We start from the raw sequence: 19580 nt of genomic DNA on the forward strand, positions 1-19580 counted from the left end.
TCAGATGACCCGACAGGATTTCTGCCAGCCCCTGTGGCACCTTTGGGTTACTAGAGATCAAGTCTTCCCTTCCTCCAGACGCTTCCTGCTGGGAAATTAGAATACAGCAAATAGAATAGTGCCATCTGCTGGAAAGCCGTGGCTTTTATGACGTTCAGGATGCGGATGGTGCAGCTTTGAATATGTTTACCAGACAGAAGCAGAGCAAAGGGACAAGGTGTTCACGAGACACTGACCAGGCTGCAAAGGGGCGGGGGGTGGTAGGGAAAGGGGAGCACAGGATTCTAGAAATGGGAGAAGGACTCGACAGGGACCTTACATCATGGATGCCCGAGATGGGCGTCATCTGCCGCAGGCCGAATAAAGAAACAGAGCATCCTTCAGCCCCAGCCCCTGACCTGGAAAGCTGCCCCCTTTCTATCCCTAGGGGTGTCACAATCTGAGAGGACCTCTTCGGAGAGAAAAGAACACCAACCAATCATAGAGGAACTCTGGACTGGGGGGCGGGGCCTACACATTAGACCAATGGAAGTGGGGGTGGGAAACCAGCCGATTGGTGCTGGCAGAGGAGGAGGCGGGGTCATACAGAGAGCCAATCCAGAAGGACGATGGATTTGGCCACTCCGAGGGAACTGGTCTGGAACATGCCAGGAGGACTTGGGTGCGCAACTGACTTGGAAATGGGCCACTTGGGGGATGCCCGGAAACAGCCCGATGAAGGACAGAGGGGCCCGAACCTGAGCGAGCTTCATCATCATGTGGGCAAACACGTGCAGGAATCCCACCACGGCGTCCCAGAGGCGGCTGTGCGCCAGGCTCTGCTGGTTCCCGGTGCAAGGACCCTGGGGGGGCAGAGGGCTGCAGTGAGCGCCGGCACGGCGCCCGGTGGGGTGGGGGGGTGCCTCTCCCCACGCCCGTGGGCGGGCCCTACCTGGATGTACTCGGTGAGGCTGTTGAACACCTGTTTAGCCACCGACATGGCCTTGGAAAAGTTTCTCTTGCCCTGCTCCTCAATGACATCCTTGCCGGAGTAGTACCAGTAGAAGTCGCTGATGGACTCCTGGGGGGCCGACGGGGTGTGAGGGTTGCTGGGCCAACCAGGTCCCTGCAATCCCCGAGCCAGGTCACACCTGGACGGCCTCCCGTCCTCACCTGCAGCCGCAGGAGGTAGTCCACCGTGCAGATGATGATGTTAATAGTGGTTGTGTTCCCTGTTTGTGTCCGTAGGTAGTTTTGGAAATCTAGGGAGATGAAAAGTCATACTTTTATCGAGAGTCTACCGTGTGCAATCAGTGTTTTTTTTTTTTTAATTTTATTTATTTATTTGACATAGAGAGAGAGAGAGAGCACAAGCAGGGGGAGTGGCACACAGGCAGAGGGAGAGGGAGAAGCAGGCTCTGGGCGGAGCAAGGAACCCGACGTGGGGCTCGATCCCAGGACCTTGGGATCACGACCTGAGCCGGAGGCAGCCACCTAACCGACTGAGCCACCCAGGTGCCCCTGTGCAATCAGTGTTTATTGAGTGCCTGTTGTATGCCAAAGGCATACAATCGTCATTGTTAGTTTATTCAGGCTTTATCGAGTATCTACTGTGTGTCAGAGGAAGGTGAGGATCATTTATTCATTTATGTAGTAACCATTTATCGAGGGCCTACTACATGCCAGATATGGTGGAGGGTCAGTCATTTATTCATTCATTTCCCCCCCCCCAAAATGTTTCTTGAGCACCTCAGTGTAGCAGGGGAAAATGGAGAATTCAGTCTTCCATTTATTTCCAAAAATTTTTATTGAATGCCTACTATGTGATGGCATAGACAAACCTTTTGTCTATTTTGAATGGTACCAAATACTCAAGACATGCAAAGCATCTGAGATTTGAAAGCTATTTCAAATATTTATTTGATTGGGCTGGTTAATGAACCCACGAATTTATGTCGAGCTCTGGATTGCAAATTTGGTAGGAGAGAAGAATTCCACCCGTTAATTAGAATTAGAATATTCGCGTTTCCAAGAAATCAGAGATCCAGGGAATAAAATTCATTTAAAACCCCAAAGACTGATGACACCTTAGTTACAATTAAAGAGAGAAAATCCTAGTCCCGTGGCACAACAGTATTTCATAAACCTTGAAGAAGAACCAGCTGTGGACATAAGAGCTTTTGAGAATGCAAAGCAATGGATCACGCTTTATCCACTGTTGAACAGAGGAGTGAAGATTAGAGAAATTTACAAGTGAGTTCACCATAATGAACACCAGCCAAATGGGGTGCAGATTCTGTGGAAGTTAGATTTATGATGACTCCCGTTCTTGTGATGAAGGTTAGTTTCTGGGCAGTCTGTGGTTTCACAATCACCTGCTATGTGTTATAACCACAACCTTGAGATCGTGCATATTTATTATAGGAAACGGCCTTGGGTAGAATGTTTGTCGTACAGAATTCTGACTGTCCCTTTAATGTTGTGAGCCACATGGGGTTATATGTTCTCATTAGTGACGTGTTTCCTTAGCTTGCTGTGTCATCCTTGATCTGCTCCAACTGCCTGCACCAGAATGAAAGTTGGGGAAACTCTTGTTTAAGTTGGGAAAGAATCTGTAAGGCCTTCCTCCTGGCAAACTAGTTTATAAGCAAAATTAAGAAGTGATTCTAATAAATTCATTTGAAAACGCCATGCGATTCCCCCCCCCCCCGCCCCCCGCCCGGGCGAACCAAAGTATGGAAACCTTCCACATTTAGGTAACTTTGGCCAGCTGCTGCAAAATGCCTGTGGGAAAAAATGGCATGTGGCTAAGTGTTCATCCCGTGCTCTCACTGATTTGGGGGCAAACTGGTTTTGGGGAATTTGGACTGGCCAGAGGAGGTGCAAGTAAAGCGAAGTGGCTAGATTGCAGAACTTCGAGGGGGATTTAGGAAGGTGGGTGGACAGGGCTTGATAATGGCTGAAAAGGAACGAGGAAGTACAATCGGGTCAAGGATGGGTGGTGAGGCCACCGCCAATAAGGGGTGAGGGGCCGTGAGATGAACTCAGGCAACCCTTGCAGACTGATCCCAAACCTTGGCCTCCTTCCCACCCACCCTTCCACCCGCCCCTTCTCCTCACCATTGTTGTGCCCCTCACAGAGCAATTGTAGGAATCGGAACAGGTCTTGGGTGAATTCATCATCTGCCATGACCTTCTCTTCTGGGGGGGGGGAAGAGGGGGACAGGGCCCAGAAGGGGTCAGACGCGTCAGGACAGAGCACACGCATGCACACGGACCTTGCACACTGCACACGCATGCACAAAGCAAGGGTGCGCAGGGAGGGGCAACCGCCACTTCAAAGAGGCTGTGAGGGCCAGGGGCATCCATGACACCAGGGAGACCCGGCTTCAAAGTCATCAGCAGATGAAAACCCCAGGGGCCCTGAGTCATGAAGCTGGGGCCTCAAGCGTCTTTCTAAACATCACTGTCCCTCTGACGTCACCACTTGTATGATGTCCAGGAATGCCTGCCAACCCGACAGAGGTTCAGGCAGCTGGTATCTCCCTTGGCCCCCATCCAGGGCCTCGGGTGGGCAGGGTTAATGGATTATGGGGATTGAAGTCACTTTCACGCAAAGGCTCGGAGCAGGAGGGGATCGGGCAGGGAGTGGGATGGAAAGCCAGCCAATTGGCTCAGATGCCTTGAAAGCAGCCAATCCAGGAGATGCAGGGGGGAGGCGTGTAAACATGGGCCAATCCGGATGGGCATCTGAAAGAAGCCAATCACCGCGGGCCCGGGGAGGGCGGAGAGAGAGGGGGGAGGCGAGGCAGGAATGGGCCAACCAGAGCAGGCGCAGGAGGCACGCACACCAATCAGAGTGGATGCCGGGGCAACCAATCCGGTTGGCGGGTGGGAACCGCACACTTGACCAATCTAGGGTCGCGGGCGCGCAGAGCAGGGTAGGTGGGAGTGGGGATTACCCCACCCCGGGACTGCGAATCTGGGTCTGGAAGTCTGAGAACGAGCTGGAAAGGGATCTTTGCCATCTTCTCTAGCTTCTGGTTTACACGGGGGGAAACAGGCTTACAGAAGGTCAGAGACGTGTTCACAGTCTCCGGTTGTTGTTAGTGGCTAATCTGGGACCCAAGTCTTGGTCTCCGGCTCAAGACTTCCTGCGGGCATGGCGCGTCACTGAAGGGTTCCTCCCTCCCTGGATGGCCCAGATCCTCAGCCCCCAGGTGGAGGGGGCGGTTGGGGGTTAGAAGGGAGGCGTGCGGTAGCACAGCAAGGGGAACGGGCTGGGGGAATTACCGTTCTGGCGGTTGATGACTGGGGCAGCCAACAGGATGGGAGGAGGAAGCAGGAGAAAAGAGGGAAAAAGAGAGACAGAAAGGAGACAGAGATAGACACGGAAAAACAGTGACACAGTCAGGGACGAAGACATCAACACGGAGAGAGGAACGACCACAGAGGATCAGAGCGATAAGGAGACAGAGTAGGAAATGGGGGTAAAAGCGGAGGGAGAGAAAGAAGAGGGAAGATAAGGAGAAATGGACAGGGGAGGGGTGGAGAGGCAGGAGGCAAGGAGCAGGGCAGAAAAGTTAGACACGTCACAACACGGCAAAGAGGAGACTCAATTAACCCGGATTAGGGACATTAATGAGAACAGCAACCAGGGTGGGAGACTTGGGCATGTAGAGGGTCGGGTCCGTGTGGTGATTGGGGCGGGGGGAGAACACAGGATGGAAGGGCAGCCAGGGGTGGGGACCCTGAGGAGGGAGACCCTGGAGGAATGTGGGGGCAGGATTGGGGACCACCGCACAGGGGCAGGGGAACTTGGGGATGGTCGTAGGGTGGGGGGTGTCTTGGCAGAAGGGAGCTCTGGGCAATGTGGGCGAGGGGGCGATCCCGAAGGAAGAGGATGTCCCAGGAGAGGGAAGCCCAAGAGAGGGCCTCACCGGTTCCATCCTCGTTCACCATGCCCAGCCCCTCTGCCTTGTTCTGTCTCTCGAAGGCATTGAGATCCAGGACGCTGGGAGAAAGAAAGGAAAGATGGGGAAGATGGGCTAAGGCCTCTGCCCTGCTCTTCTAAAGCCCAGCAGCCCCGCTCCCCCATTTTGGGCAGAGAACCACAGTAAACCCTGCAAAAGCTGAAATCAAAAAGAAGCGGAAACAGAATTGGGAGAAGCCACGTGGCAGCCTCTCTCAAGCGAGGCGGGGCTGGGATGACAGGTGCACAAGCTGGAATCAGGAGGAAACAGAAACCCTCAGTTAGCAAAAGCTTCAGAGGGGGAGGGAAAGTCAGCTGACAGAAGAGAACAAAGGTGGACAGTAGTAGTCACACGAATGGGGGTCATCAGAGAGAGCCCCAATTCCCTGCTGCCTGAGTGCCCCTTGAATTCGCTACAACCTTCTGGTTCCAGCTGTCCATTCGTAAATCCTCTTATTGTTATAATCACCTCCCCGGCATTTGAGCTCCATTGAGTGGGTCTCTTCCCCTGGAGGTAGTACCAGGGGCGGGGCCCGGGCCACAGCAAGTGGGCTTAACTGCGAGATGCCCGCTAGACCCTACCTGCACGTTTGCATCAGCGCCTGGATACTCTGGAAGAAGCCCACTTCCTTCTTGTCCTTCAGATAATCCAGCATTTTCTACAGAGGGGGCGGGAGGGGCCAGGAAAGTGGGAGTCACACGGGAGCCCCCCACCCCTCTTAGCCCTCCTCCAAGTCCTTTCTCCTGTTACCTGCTGCACATCAGCATTGCCTCCATTTAGGATGGAGATGCCCAGCTTCAGGGTGGAGGACACCATGGCGCCCGTCTCTCCTGGAGAGATGGCAAAAGATGGCGCGCTAGTTTGGGAGCCGTGTTCTCCACCCACCAGAAAACGGCCACCCCAGGGTAGGTGGGAGAAGGGGGTGGCGTCGCGTGCCAGAAGGAAGGAAGAGCGAGAAATTGCAAGGCGAGTGGGACGTGCAAGGGCTGACGTGCGAGGCACAGGCGCGCAGGATGGGAGAGTGTGCCACAGGGTCCCCAGGAAATGGTGGGCCGGGGGGAGTGGGGACGGGATGCGTGTGCTCAGGAGGAGTGCCTGCGGGAAGGCACCTTTGCAGGCACTGATCATCTGGAGCACCATCTCCGCTGCTCCCCGGTTGTGCAGCCGCGCCTGCTGGTACAGCAGCCTCTGCTTTTCCATCTCTTTCTCCTGCAGCAGAGCCAGGCCCGTGGGGCCCAGTGAGTCCGCGCTCAGCAGCCCAGCCTTTTCCCCTCACAGGCTCATCCCTCACCCCTACCCTCCCTGCTCCAGCCGCATCCCCCAGCTCATCCCTTTAATTGTGAGCTCCCTCTATCCCCTGGCACCGAAGTCCACCATTTGTCTCTTGTGCTCAGGGCGGGGCCAGACGTGGAGCAATCTTAACCCGGGCCCATGGACCTCCAAGCGTCGAAAGATAAAATCTAGGAGGTCGGGGCACCTGGGTGGCTCAGTTGGTTAAGCGTCTGCCTTTGACTCAGGTCATAATCCTGGGGTCCTGGGATCAAGCCCCACGTCAGGCTCCTTGCTCAGCGAGAAATCTGCTTCTCCCTCTCCCTCTGCCCCTCCCCCCACTCGTGCTCTCTCTCAAAAATAAATAAGTCTTTAAAAAAAACAAAAACATGATTCTAAGAGAGGCTTACCAGATGCCAAAAGGGACCCAGGCACAAAAAAGGTTAAGAAACTCAGGGAAATGCTTGCTGACTGCCTTAATGATGAATGGATGGGTTAACTGCGTGTTTACCAGCTCTTTCTCACTGCCTGGCCTTTGCATATGCTGTTCCCCCTACCTGGAACACCTTTCTCCTTTTCTTCATCTGGCACACTTTTAGCCTCCTGCTTGGACATCCCCTCCTCTGAGAAGCCCTCCGTGACACCCTTCCCCCCAGACTGGGTCAGGCCCCTTGCTTGGGCTTCCACAGCCCCCTGAGCCCCACCCCCACCCCCCTAAGCTTCTCTGGATTCTCTGGCCCTGACCCGTCTGCCTGTGCCTCCCCCATCCTGCCTTGCCCACTTTGCCTGAGCCTCCCTCATCACTACCGTGAATACTCTTTGCCATTGCTGTCTGGTTAATGTATAGTTTCCCCAGGAGACTGACAGTCATGGTTGTGGTCCCCAACATCACCCAGCACAGTAGCCCAGAGCACTATTCTGAACACAGTCTGAATGAACAGGGAATGACTGAAGCCAGGGTCCCTTAGCCCTTTCCTTGGGGACCTCCTGACCCCACCTACCTCAAAGGAAACCTCCACTTCCTCCTCTTCAGCTTCACCATTCTCCCCTCCCTCCTCCAGGTGGCAGCTCTGGGGACAGGGCATCAGTTAGGGATGACAGTGAACAGAGATCTCCTAGCTCACCCCCAGCCCTCCCAGTGGACAGACGTTGCAGCGGGGGTGAAGGGAACCTGCCCTGGATGGGGGCAGGGCCTCACCTTTGCCATGATATCAGCATACGCCATGTACAGGTAATCCTCGTCCAGTTTGCTGAGGAAGTAAGAGGGGGAGATGGTCAGGGCCCAGTGGAGACAAGCTCCATCCTATAACTGCTTCCAGTTTCCCTTTGGAGAGCCGCCCCTCCCCATGCCCGGGCTGTGTGGTTCAGGGGGGTCCACCGTCCACTGCCAGAGGGGGCGTGTGATCGAGGCTGAGTTCAATCGCCTTGGCCACAGTAATAGGGACAAGATGGTCCTGTGCTTCATGTGGGCCCACTGGAATTCATTCTGGGAGTTTTGCTGGAGCGGTTGGTAGAGGTGCTCCCTTTCCACCAGGGGTTGCAGAAATAGTGTGTTTGACGCCTGGGGCCATCTTGCTGTTGGCTCATTTGACGACTATGACCACCCACCCACTTGGGTCTCCTCAATAAGAAGAAGAATAGAAGAAGGAGAAGGAGAAGAACGGAAGTAGCGGCCAACACCTATTGAGTGTTTACTCTAGGTCAGTCCCTGTTGTAAGTGCTTTCTATATGTCTTAACAAATTAATCCTCACAATAATCCTATTACTGTAAAATAGGATTAGATAGGCAGATCTATTACTAGCCTCATTTTACAGATAAGTTAGCTGAAGCGCAAAGATCCTTCTTAGCCAAGTCACACAGCTTGTGCTGTGATTCAAGCCTGCAGTCTAACTCCAGAGTCCTGGCTCTGTGAAGGATGGGAAACAGGACACTGGGAGTCCCAGTCTCCCCTGTAGCTGCGGGTGGTCTGATGTCAGAATTCTGGCCAATAGGATCTGTGCAGAAGCCCGCCAAGGAGAGCACCCCTTTTTGGATAAAAAGATCTTGATCTCGCTTGGGGTGAGGGGAGGGGGGAGTCTTTCTCCTTCCTTCTGCCCGCTATGTGGTCCTGTCTGGAAGTTAAGCAATCCATCCTATTGGAAATTTGTTATAATATGCTGATTTTCTTCTCATAATTTACCGTCTTTGTGTGAGCAAGACACTTTCATCCAGCAAAGCTTCAACTGATGTTGCCTATAATGTGAGCTCTTCAGAAGAGATGGCTTGTGAAGTGCTCAGCCAACAAAAAGGGACACAGTGGCCCTGCCTGTCCGGGGAAAGCGATACTGAAGGATAAGCTGGGGGGCTCCCCTAGGACACAGAGGGCCCGTCTTGAGGAACAGGGAGGTTGCTGCGGGGCCGGGAGGAAGCAGATCCCTTTCCAGGACATAGGAAGGGTCCTCACCTCTTTTCAGTCAGGGCGGTGCGGCTGAAGTGCAGGACCAGCTGATGCAGGGGGTCTGGCTTCTTCTCCTCCACCTCCTCCTCCTCCTCCTCCCGCTCCCCAGCTTTCTGGGGGGAGGGGTGGGGCTTGGGAAAGGGGTTTCTAGAGTCCCCTCCAGTCTCCCCCCACCATAACCCTACTGGGCTAGATTATTTTTTCTGTCCCACACATTGCACCCCCTTCCTTGTCTCTGCCCAAGCCGGGGCCGCCTTTCCCGTACCCCTCAGTGTGAAGGGCGACCCCTGGAAGTGTGCAGCCAGCAAGCTAGGCCCCCAGCCCTATCCAGCCCCGCCCTCTCCGCTCCCAGGCAGGCGCCAGCTCACTGAAAGGTCGTCGATCATGCGGTCTTCAAAACTGTGGTCTTCAGTCAGGATCCATGCGGCCTTGTAGCTCTCCAGGAACATGTTACAGGCCCGGTGCCTGCAGGGGAAAGGTGTGTAGCGTCCCTGAGACCGTCGGTCACCCCACGTCTCCTCTCTCCTCCCGCACATCTACCTTCCCCAACCAGACCCCATCGTGGTGGCACCCCGTCCCGCCGCCTCCTCAGCCACCCTTGCCCCACCGCCCCTCAAGCCTCCCTCTTCCCTGAGGGTGTCTTACGTGGGCAGGTTGTACAGGGGGGTCATGCGGAAACAGGCAACGACCGCCCTCCGGCGCTGCTTGGACAAGAGCTTGTGCCACACGGCCTTCTTGGATTTGTAAGGGTGCTCGATCTGGGGGGCGGCAAGCGGTCACGTGCCCAAATTCTGCCCCTGACCTGATCCCCACTCCCAGCCCGGGGCGAAACTGCCCATCTCCTTCCAGGCCCCAATTCAGGCCTGACTCGCGGGGCCGGAGGAACACGCTGGCTGCACCAACAGGTTCGGACTTGGGCTTTTCTTCCAGACCACGCTCTTTCCCGGGCCCTGCCAACGGCCCCGCCCAGAGGCAAGGCGTCTTGAGCCCAGGCCCCACTCTAGACCCCAAATTCTGACCCTGGCCCCGCCCCTAGCCTCAAGATTTAAGCACCAGGTCCTGCCACAGATCCAATTTTCCATTCTAAGCGACGCATTAAACTCCAGGCTTCACCCAGGCCCCGCCCAGAGGCCCAAGGTTCCTCCTCAGACCCCGCCCCCAGATCCAAGGCCCGCCCCTTGCCCCGCCCAGAGACCCACGCTTCGGCCACTCCCCGGTGAGACCCCTCCAGCCCCAGCCACCTGCTCCAGGTGGTAGAGCACCGCTGACACTTCCTGGACTCTGCGCACGATTTTCTCGGGGTCGTCGGCGTCCTCCTCGCGGCCCGGGAGGCCCCGGTACAGGGCCATCTGCCAGCGCAAAGAAGGGGAGCCTTCGACCTGAGGGGAGGAAGGACAGGCGGCCGGCGTGAGGGCCGCTCCCCAGCCGGGCCGCTCCGCGCGCGAGGTGCACTTCTCTGGCTGCCCCCGCCCCCCTTTCGGTGCTGTGCTGACTCACGGGGTGAGTACAAGTTAAGGTCTATTTTTTGTTTGTTTGTTTGTTTGTTTGTTTGTTTGTTTGACACAGTGAGAGAGGGAACACAAGCAGGGGGAGTGGGAGAGGGAGAAGAAGCAGGCTTCCCGCAGAGCAGGGAGTCCGATGCGGGGCTCGATCCCAGGACCCCGGGACCACGACCCTAGCCGAAGGCAGACGCCCAATGACTGAGCCACCCAGGCTTCAATGCCTGGTACAGAGTAAGTGTACTTGGCTATCAACAGTTGCTATTATCTTAACATGCCCCTTTCGCTTGCAGATTGAGGAAGGTACCTTTCCCTGAAGGTGAAGGTTGTTTTGCAGATATTCCCGGACCTCCTCGTCTGTGTCTTTCTGGGGAGACATGGCCAGGCTGGGTCACTCAGCGTCCTCCTTAACCCACATCCCTTTCCCTTCCAGGCCCATCGCCCCAGCAGGTGGCGGCGGGGGGGCGGGGGGTGTGGATTCTGGGAGAAACTGAAAGGTCCAAAGGTCAGGAATGGTCAGAAGGGAGTCCTAGAGGCCACAGACGCACCTTGAAGAGACAGTAAGGATTAGAGGGGCCTTGGGGTGTGAGTAGGTAGGGAGTGATGAGAGAATGTTCTTAAAGGTCAAATAAGGCCACCAGTGGATGATGACTGGGGGGTCACAGGAGGGTCAGAGTGGGGCTGGGAGTTGGGCAGGGAGTTTTTGAAGATCAGAGGAGGTGAGGGGGTTATAAGGGAAACGGCAAGATCAGCAGAGGTCATGAAGGATCAGGCAGATCAAGTCAAGGATGGGATTTCTGTAGAGGCCAAAGGAGGGGAGAGTAGAGGGGATTCCTTAGATCCCCAGGAGAGAGGGACACCCAAAGACCAAGTTGAGGGGTCGGGGGGCTCTGGATGGCTCTTTGGGTTCTTGGCAAGACTCAACAGGTCCTAGGAGGAGCTTGAGATCCTGAAGGAAGGAGTCTTTAGAGTTCCAGGAAAGGGGGTATTTGTGATACCAGGGGGAGTCAGTGGTCTTCAAGGTCCCAGAGGGGTTAATAGGTTGTCAGGGAGCTTAGCAGGGTCCTGGGGAGATTCTTACAATCCCTATGGTTGACAAGAATGGGGGTTGTTATCCCATACAGAGTAAGTGGGATCCTGGGAGGCCTCCTTGGAGTCTGAGGGCTTAAGATGGTTAGGGGAGGGTGGTGGGATCAACTGATCTCAGGAATCCTGATGCATCAGAGGTTTGGGTGTGGTTCTGGGGAAGGGGCCATTAGGATCCTGGGGGGCTACTTAGGATCACAGAGTGCTCACTGGAACCCAAGTCTTTGGGGGCTCTGTTGGGTGTGAACAGAGTCCAGAGGGTGCAGCCACCAGGACCCTGAGGGAAAGAGGTGATGAGCTGGAGAGCTCAGTGGGGACCCAGAAGGGGACCCAGTTCAGGGGAGAGCCAGTGGGATCATGGGGGACTCAGTGGGTCCCAAGGAGTTTTGGGAGGTCCTCAGAGGAGTCTCAGGGGGGCTCATGGTGTCTCGGTGGGGCCCTCAGTGTCCTAATAAGTTAGGCATGGTCCTGGGGTGGGGGGAGCGGTGTTCAGTAGGGTCCTTGAAGACTCCATATGGTCCTTGGGCCCCAGGGGTCTTAATAATATTCCTGAGTATCAGTGGGGTTCCAGTTAGCGTCCTTAGGTCCCAGGGTTCTGGAAATATCCTGAGAGGGGTCCTCAGGATACTTCCCGGGGGAAGGCTTGGGACATCCTAGGGCACCCCGGCAGTCCTCAGGGTCCTGGAGAAAGATTCATTAGGGTCCTAAGAGAGGGGTCTCAGTGGGATCTGGGGGTTCAGGAGGGTCCCAGGGGCTTGGTGGGGTGCAGGGTTGGGCGCTGGCAGGTTCCCATCATGGGGCGGTGCAGGCACCAGGGCATAGCGATTCTTGGCATGCGTGATGAGTTCCTGGTCTGTGGGTGCACACATGTTCAGGCCGATGGGCAGCATCTTCTTGAGTGTGGCCACAATCAGGGATGTCTGCACAGAGTACCGGTCCCCTCGGCGCTTCTTCTTGGTGCGTTCCTGGTCCGAGCCACCTGACTGTGGGGACAGGGGGCTCAGCACCAGCCCAACTCCCAGCCCGGCCTCAGACCCTGGCCCCGGCCCCGGCCTCTGCCACTGACTACCCTCCAGCCCACGGCCTGCGTGCCAGGTGTCCCCTCCCCCATCTCAGGGCCTGCATCAGTTTCCACCCCAGACCTTGCTGATCTTTCACCTCAGGCCCCCAGCCCTCACCCTAGATCCTGCTAGACCCAAGCCTCTATCTAGCCCAAATTCCCAACCTCTATCCCAGACCCTTCCAGATTTCCCCAAATTCCAGGCCTTTCTCAACCTCTGGCAGTCTCTTCCAGAATCCCCTAATGACTTCAGTACCACACCTCCTCGCCCCACAACATGCATAACCCGACACTTTATATCCCAAGAGTGAGTTCCCAAGAATGAAAGAAAGATGCAGAACCATAAAGAGTCTCAGGAGACAAAAGAAGTTGGAAGAAATAGAGAGACACTGAGAGAAGGAGACAGACAAGGAGACGGAAAGGCAGAAGATGGAAGAGAGATCCAGAACGATCTGGAAGCACAAACACGGGGCACGGAGTCCCACAGCCATGTTCTGGAGCCTTGGGTGCAAACCCGGGGCCAAGACCACCCCAGTCATGCCAAAGAGAAGCCCCAGTGACAAGCTTCTGGCCACATCTACCCCAGCTCGCAGTATGGATCGTGGCGCACGTATGTGCCAAGACTGCTGAGGCCACACATGCAGCATCCCACTGGGTCCTCCCAGAGCCCTGGGGCCACTGGGCAGATGCCGGTCAAGGCTCAAAAAATAAGACACTTGACTAAGGCCGCACAACCAACTGCCAAGAGTCAGGATCCGAATCCAAGTCTATCTGGTTCCAGAAACCAAGCCTTAAACCCTTCCATGCACATGCCTGGCCACCCCATTCCCATTCCCCATGACCTCAGACCATAATGCTTTGAGAAAAGCTCAGAGGTGTGTTTTTTTTTTTTTTTTTTTAACAAAAGTTTTTTTTAAAAAAGTTAAATTGCCAAAAGCTGAGCGTTGGAAAGGGAATGGATGGGGGCGGGGATGGAGGGAGAGAAAAAGGCTGGGGGCTGGGAGCCAAGGATGAGGGGTGGGGAACGGGGGCAGGGGTTTTCTGGAGGGGATGCAGAAGCTGGGGGGAGAAAAGGGTATTAAGCCAAGAGCCATGCGGAAGGTCCCAGACATGGGGCTGACCTGTACATCTCCCGCCTGCTTCATCAGGTTGCAGACAGAGACAAGAAGGGTTACCCTGGTCCCTCAGAGAACCCCAGGCCCAACTCCAAGTGCGCCCTACCCCAGCTCCCCTGACCCAGCCCAACACGCATCCCCTAGCTGGGCATTTCCAGACCCTGACTTAGGGCGGGTGGGCTTGTTCTTTAGGACCCTGAAGAGAGCAGTTCTGAGAAGTATAAGGGGAGAGGAGCAGGAGGATATGGGATAATGGGGATATGAGGAAAGACATGGGAGAGGAGGACATCAGGGTGGAGGGAGAGGGAGAGGGGAAAGGTGGGAGAAGAGGGAAATGAGGAGGAGAGAGTGGGGAGGAGGGAGATGGGGAGGAAGGAGATGGGGAGGAGAGAGGAGAGATGGGGGAGAGGAAGGAGATGGGGAGGAAGGAGGAGAGACATAGGAGGAGGGTGATGGGAAGGAGGGACATGGGGAGGAAGGAGGAGGGAGATGGGAGAAGGGTGATGGGGAGGGAGGAGAAGGCATATGGGGAGGAGGAAGAAGGAGTTGGAGGAAGAAGAGGGAAATGGGGGGAAGGAAAAAGAGGAGGAGGGAGATGGGGATAAGGGAAAAGAGAGATGGGGAGGCAGGATGTGGTGACAGCTGTAGGGAATGTGACCAGGACAGGGCAGGCTGGCTGGGTGAAGGGGTCAGGCAGGAAGGCCTGGAGGGTGCTCCCACCCTCCCTGCTAAGTCCTCTCAGAGCAAAGCACTCACCTTGGCCATTTTGCTCTTGTTGTCAGCAGTCAGAAATGACATGTTGTTGATCTCATTCTGGACCACAAAGTTCTGCTCCTCACGCTTAAAGTGCTGGTGGGGGAGGCAGTGTCCGGATCAGTGGCGGTGGCGAGGGTCCTGGCAAGGAGGGGCAGAGTGGGCGGGAACTCACGTGGGACTTGGACCAGTAGATGAAGATCTCGCCCACCATCCTGAACAGCTCCTCGGCGCTGGGATTGGGCTCCGTCAGCCAGTGCGCCCTGGGTGGGCAGGAAGGGGGCCAGTGAGGGATGGGGGCGGGACCCCCAGGAGAGGATGACTCACAGAGAGCTCTCAAGGGGAGGGGACCATCCGATGGGAGGGGTGGAGTTTTCTAGGGTAATCTGGCCATTTGGATGATTTGAAAATCTTAACCATTCCTTTAAAGAATGCATTCTTCTTTCTATCTCTACCCTTTTTATGGAAGGGTAACATAAAGCGTCAACTTGATGAACTAGCACAAAGCAAACACGCTTGCATAACCACCACCCAAGTAGTGAAATAGAACATTTCCAGAACCCAGAAGTATCTTCGTGCCCCTCCCAGCCACTCTTCTTTCCCTCCCCTTAGGTGACCCTCCTCCTGAACATGAATTATTTTTGTCTGTTCTCGAATGTTACAGAAATAGGTGATAGAATATGTACTCCGTTTTGAATTTTCCTGGCTTCTTTCAACGTGATGTTTGTTGAGATCCATCCACATTGTGTGTTGCAAGGATTAGCTCATTTTCTTTCTTTTTTTTTTTTTTTAAGATTTTTTATTTATTTGCGAGAGAGAGAATGAGAGACAGAGAGCATGAGAGGGAGGAGCAGGCTCCCCGCCGAGCAGGGAGCCCGATGCAGGGCTCGATCCCGGGACCCTGGGATCATGACCTGAGCCGAAGGCAGTCGCCCAACCGACTGAGCCACCCAGGCGCCCACAACTATTTTTTTTTTTTAAAGATTTTATTTATTTATTTGAGAGAGAATGAGAGAGAGAGAGCATGAGAGGGGGGAGGGTCAGAGGGAGAAGCAAGACTCCCTGCCAAGCAGGGAGCCCGATGCAGGACTCGATCCCGGGACTCCAGGATCATGACCTGAGCCGAAGGCAGTCGCTTAACCGACTGAGCCACCCGGGCGCCCCAAGGATTAGTTCATTTTGATTAGTTCATTCATTGCCATGTAGTATTCCACTGTGTGAACGCACCACAATTTACTTGTTCAAGCTCTTTGACCCAGCGCTCCGCCTCCTGGGCACCTACCCTATAGCAATACCCGCCCCCTGAGCACCGCGATGGGTGTGCATGGATGTATCCAGCATGCGCACCACTGCTTCCCATGGCTGCTCCCATGACAGACATAGCTAATCAATCCCAGCCCCCTTTCTTACGAAGCCCTGATGCAACCTTAAAATCTTCTCCACCAGGGGCGCCTGGGTGGCTCAGTTGGTTAAGCGACTGCCTTCGGCTCAGGTCATGATCCTGGAGTCCCTGGATCGAGTCCCGCATCGGGCTCCCTGCTCGGCAGGGAGCCTGCTTCTGCCTCTGACTCTCCCCCCTCTCATGTGCTCTCTCTCTCATTCTCTCTGTCTCAAAAAAAAAACAAAAAAAAAACAAAAAAAACAAAAAAAACTTCTCCACCAGGATGGAACTTGGAGTTGAAACGTATTCACTACCCCCAGATTAGGCTGCCCCTAGGAGGTAATAATTCTTTAAATAGTGCTTCTGATTTTAGGGAGATGTTGGCAATCAGTTGATACCTGTTCTTGCTTTTATTAAGGACCTGTTTCTGAGAGAAACCAGGCTGGCCGGATCTGGGCTGTCTCCCCTTCCTCTCAGTGATGGAGGAAAACTTGACCATGGGGCCCCATCCACCCAGGCCTGGAGACAGTGCTGGGGCAGGGAGCGGGGTGGGAAGCAGGGCTCCTTACGGCTGACACGGTAGCCTCCCAGGGGCTCCGACTCAGCAGGTGTAAAGGAGCAAAAGGGAAGCAGACACCAGCGGGCTGGATTTTGTGGGGAGTGGTCAGAAGGCTGGGTGGGCTCAGGTGAGAATCAGAAAAAATTAATAGTCACTCAAAAGATGGGGGGTCCGCTGGGGTTCAGGGAAGCGGGAGGTCAGACTGACTGTGCATGGGGACGGCTGGGCACATGCTGACCTGTTGTTGTCCACGTAGCGGATGAGCAGCGGGTAGAGGGCGTACAGGTCCCGGCAGAGCACAGAGAACTCGTCCCGAACCAGGACCTCGCCCTCCTCAGCTTCGGCCTTGGCCTCCAGGCGCAGCTGTTCCTCCTCGGCCACCACCTTCCCGGCCCGCTTGCGCAGGCGCCCAATGGTGGGGATGAAGTGTGAATGCAGGAGCTCAGGCCGGGCCCGGCTCATTATGGGCTGGGCGAACACTGCAGGAGCAAAAGGGGCGTGTGGGGGACTTGCTGCCGGCCAGCCTCTAACTCCGGCACCTGACCTATGACCTTTGATCTCACTCCTGACCTCTGCTCCCAGCCCGTGATTCCCGACCTGTACCTCTGACCCAGCAGCTCTTGTGGACCCCAGCCTGACCCTGCCTTCTGACCTCAGCTTCTACCTCTGATCACATTCCTGACCTCAGGCCCTGACCTCTGACACAGCCCCTGATACTTGGTCCCAACCATATCCCTTGACCTGGACCTGTGACCCCCAACCCGACAGAAGCCCCTGACCTCTGACCCCAACAACTGAATCATAACCTGATACCTTACCCTAGCCCATGACCTCTCACCCCAGTCTTTAACCTCTGACCTAGCCCAGACCCAGACCCCTATGTCACTACATGATTTCTGTGACCCCCGGTGTCTTACTCCAGTCTCTGACTTCTGCCCCCAGTCTCTAGCTTGACCCAATTCCTGAAACGGAACTTCTGAGCCAGGGATCCCAGCCCTTTAAAGACTCATTTCTTGACCTCTGACCTACAACCCCATCCATATCAGAGACCCTGATGCTTGACCTGGTTCTCTGACCCTTTGTATAAGGAACCCATGCCTCTGACCCAGCTCCTCATCCTCTCCAACATTCCAGAAATTCAGAATCCAGCCTGGAAGACTCCCAGGACCCATCCGTCTAACCCCAGAGCCTATGAGCCTAAGATTCTGACCCCTTGCGATGACCCCTGGCCTTCTGACCCTGAGCAAAACTAGACTCCAACTCCTCCCAACTCCCAGGAAACCATGGGCCCCGGGATCTCCCTCTCAGACCATCAGATCAAAGGGCTCGAGTTCCAGGACACTGGCCCCAGCCCTCAGAGGCCCGGTGCCGGCCCCCCAGACGCACCTGCGAGCCGCTTCATCCACGACGCCTCGTCAATGCCCAGGTTGTTGACGATGATTCGCAGGATATTCCCCAGCAAGGAGTTGAGGTGGTCGGAGGTGACCGCCGTGCAGGGTGGGGGGCCCCCAGCGGGCAGGGCAGGTGGGGGTGCCTCGGGCCCGCGCTCCCACCAGCGGGGCAGGTAGCTGCATAGCATGGGCAGCGTGATCTCGATGACGTGTGGCATCTCCGTATAGCGGGCCCCCGACTCGGCCAGCCCCCCGATATCTGCCATGAGCCGCTCCAGCACCGGGATGTCAGGACACATCTCCTCCACGCTGTTGGGGAGCCCCAGGACTGGGGTGCGGGGAGGAGTCAGGGTACTCCAACCCATCACCCCCAGACCTCAGCATCCACCCCACCAACCCAGGCCCCCCACAAGCCCAGAGTGCCCCCAACCTGGGGAATCCTCAGCCCTCAGAGTCCAGATCGGACCACACTGCCCCCAAAGCGGGCTCCCCCTGCCCCCAGGCCCTGTGCCAGGGAGAACGTAAGGCCGGACAGCTGCCCCAGAGCCACACCACTTACTGGCCCGCTCCCGGGGAGACTTGGTCGTGTACACCGAGCAGGCGTTATACTCATTCAGCTGAGGCTCCAGGAATGCCACTGGCATGGCGGCCGCCAGGCGGGCCAGGCACTCCCCGAGGGCCGGCCGCAGCCTGGAAGAGGGGGCTACTTAGCTCCCACACCCCCCCACCCGCCTGCTCCAGGGTCCCAGCCTCTGTCCCTGCAGCAGTGCCTCTCCCCAGATCTCTCCCGAGCAGAGCTGTCATCCACCGAGGGCACCGGTGTAGCCTTGTCCCTGGGTTTCTTAAGTGCCCTCTTGCTCCAACAGGTGATCCCAGCTCAGGAGAGCCCACCCACATGGCCACCCCCGGGGGGGGCCGCTCCCCGGTGCCCCCAGCTTGCTGTGGCTCCCGTGTACCACCCCCGTTTCTGTGGGCCCCCTGCCAGAGCAAGCTCGTTCCCCCGTGGGGAGCACCGGCCATCCTGGGCAGCCCGTGCCTGGGGCCGATGTGACCCCTGAGCCCCAGGCGGCCACTTCCTTCACTGGCCTTCCCCCGAGCGCCCTCACGTGGCCGCCCTCGTGAACTGCAGCTGCCCCCAAACACGTCCGTTGTTGAAGCCTTTGAACAATCTCTCCTGCTCTTCACTCACCCCCATCTTCTCCTGCTCCCTCCTTTCCCTGAGCCCGCCCCCCGCCCCCCGCACAGTCCCCACACCAGCCCCCAACTACGGCTCTATCTCCTTACTTTTCCACGTAAGTGTTCTTGGTGGTTCCCAGAGAGTAGATACTGCACAGCGTTCGGTAGCAAGAGACCTGGACATCATCCACTGAGGGAGAGAGGGAGGGCGAGGGTTGGGGATGCACCCACCGTACCAGTGCTCCCCTGCCCTCCTCCCTCATCTCCAAATACTGGGTAAGAGCAGGGCTGTAGAGCCAGCCTGCCATTTACCAGTTTTGTGACTTGAGCAAGTACCAACTCTCTTTGGACTCAGTTTCCTTATCTGTAAATGGGGATAATTACAGTATCTTCCTCGTGGGGTGGTTGTGAGGATCAAAAGGGTTAATGCTTGGAAACCAACTGGAACATGCACACAGCAGGCACTCAATAAAGGCTAGTTGTTCCTTCCTTAGAGAAGAGTCATGGGTCTTTTTGATGATAGTGATGAACACTCTTTCCAGAAAAATGCAAACAAACATCCAATCCTGACAAAAATTTGAGGTCATCCACCATCCCCCACCTACCCCCGCCGCTGGAAGGCCAGATTAGGAACCTCAACAACTTCACAAATGTCACGAGACAAGAAGAGGGCAAGGGGCAGATTCTAGATGGAAGAGACTACGCGGACATAACCACATGCAACGAGAGAAACCTGACTGGATTCTGAATTTTTTTTTTTTTAATCAAACACATTTTAAGGGTAACGAGGAAAATTTAATACAGTCAGGTTACGTGGTGACAATGACATTGTGATTACATGGCAGAGGTTCTGATTCTAAGAGATGCAGACTCAGTATTTAGGGATGAGGTGTCAGTGTGT

The 19580-nt window shown here is 55.8% G+C and overlaps 1 protein-coding gene across 1 annotated transcript in view; it reads right to left on the bottom strand.

Annotated features, from left to right (window-relative positions):
* Nucleotides 1-19580, bottom strand: part of RYR1 (ryanodine receptor 1) — a 109241-nt gene that overhangs the window by 31609 nt on the left and 58052 nt on the right. Inside the window, exons 64-87 of the mRNA XM_035023574.1 lie at nt 18788-18869; nt 18063-18193; nt 17499-17831; nt 16351-16591; nt 14348-14435; nt 14176-14268; nt 13426-13440; nt 12057-12227; nt 10466-10525; nt 9901-10038; nt 9305-9417; nt 9028-9124; nt 8666-8772; nt 7420-7471; nt 7223-7291; nt 6062-6161; nt 5703-5782; nt 5534-5610; nt 4920-4993; nt 4273-4290; nt 3100-3180; nt 1153-1241; nt 932-1060; nt 738-842 (exon numbers count right to left, since the gene is read on the bottom strand). Of these exons, the coding sequence (XP_034879465.1) occupies nt 738-842; nt 932-1060; nt 1153-1241; nt 3100-3180; nt 4273-4290; nt 4920-4993; nt 5534-5610; nt 5703-5782; nt 6062-6161; nt 7223-7291; nt 7420-7471; nt 8666-8772; nt 9028-9124; nt 9305-9417; nt 9901-10038; nt 10466-10525; nt 12057-12227; nt 13426-13440; nt 14176-14268; nt 14348-14435; nt 16351-16591; nt 17499-17831; nt 18063-18193; nt 18788-18869 (2543 nt within the window). The remainder of the gene's footprint in view (nt 1-737; nt 843-931; nt 1061-1152; nt 1242-3099; nt 3181-4272; nt 4291-4919; nt 4994-5533; nt 5611-5702; nt 5783-6061; nt 6162-7222; nt 7292-7419; nt 7472-8665; nt 8773-9027; nt 9125-9304; nt 9418-9900; nt 10039-10465; nt 10526-12056; nt 12228-13425; nt 13441-14175; nt 14269-14347; nt 14436-16350; nt 16592-17498; nt 17832-18062; nt 18194-18787; nt 18870-19580) is intronic.

The sequence above is a fragment of the Mirounga leonina genome, unplaced genomic scaffold (genome assembly GCF_011800145.1).
Source record: "Mirounga leonina isolate KUSES-001 unplaced genomic scaffold, KU_Mleo_1.0 Mir_177, whole genome shotgun sequence".
Taxonomy (NCBI): Eukaryota; Metazoa; Chordata; class Mammalia; order Carnivora; family Phocidae; genus Mirounga; species Mirounga leonina.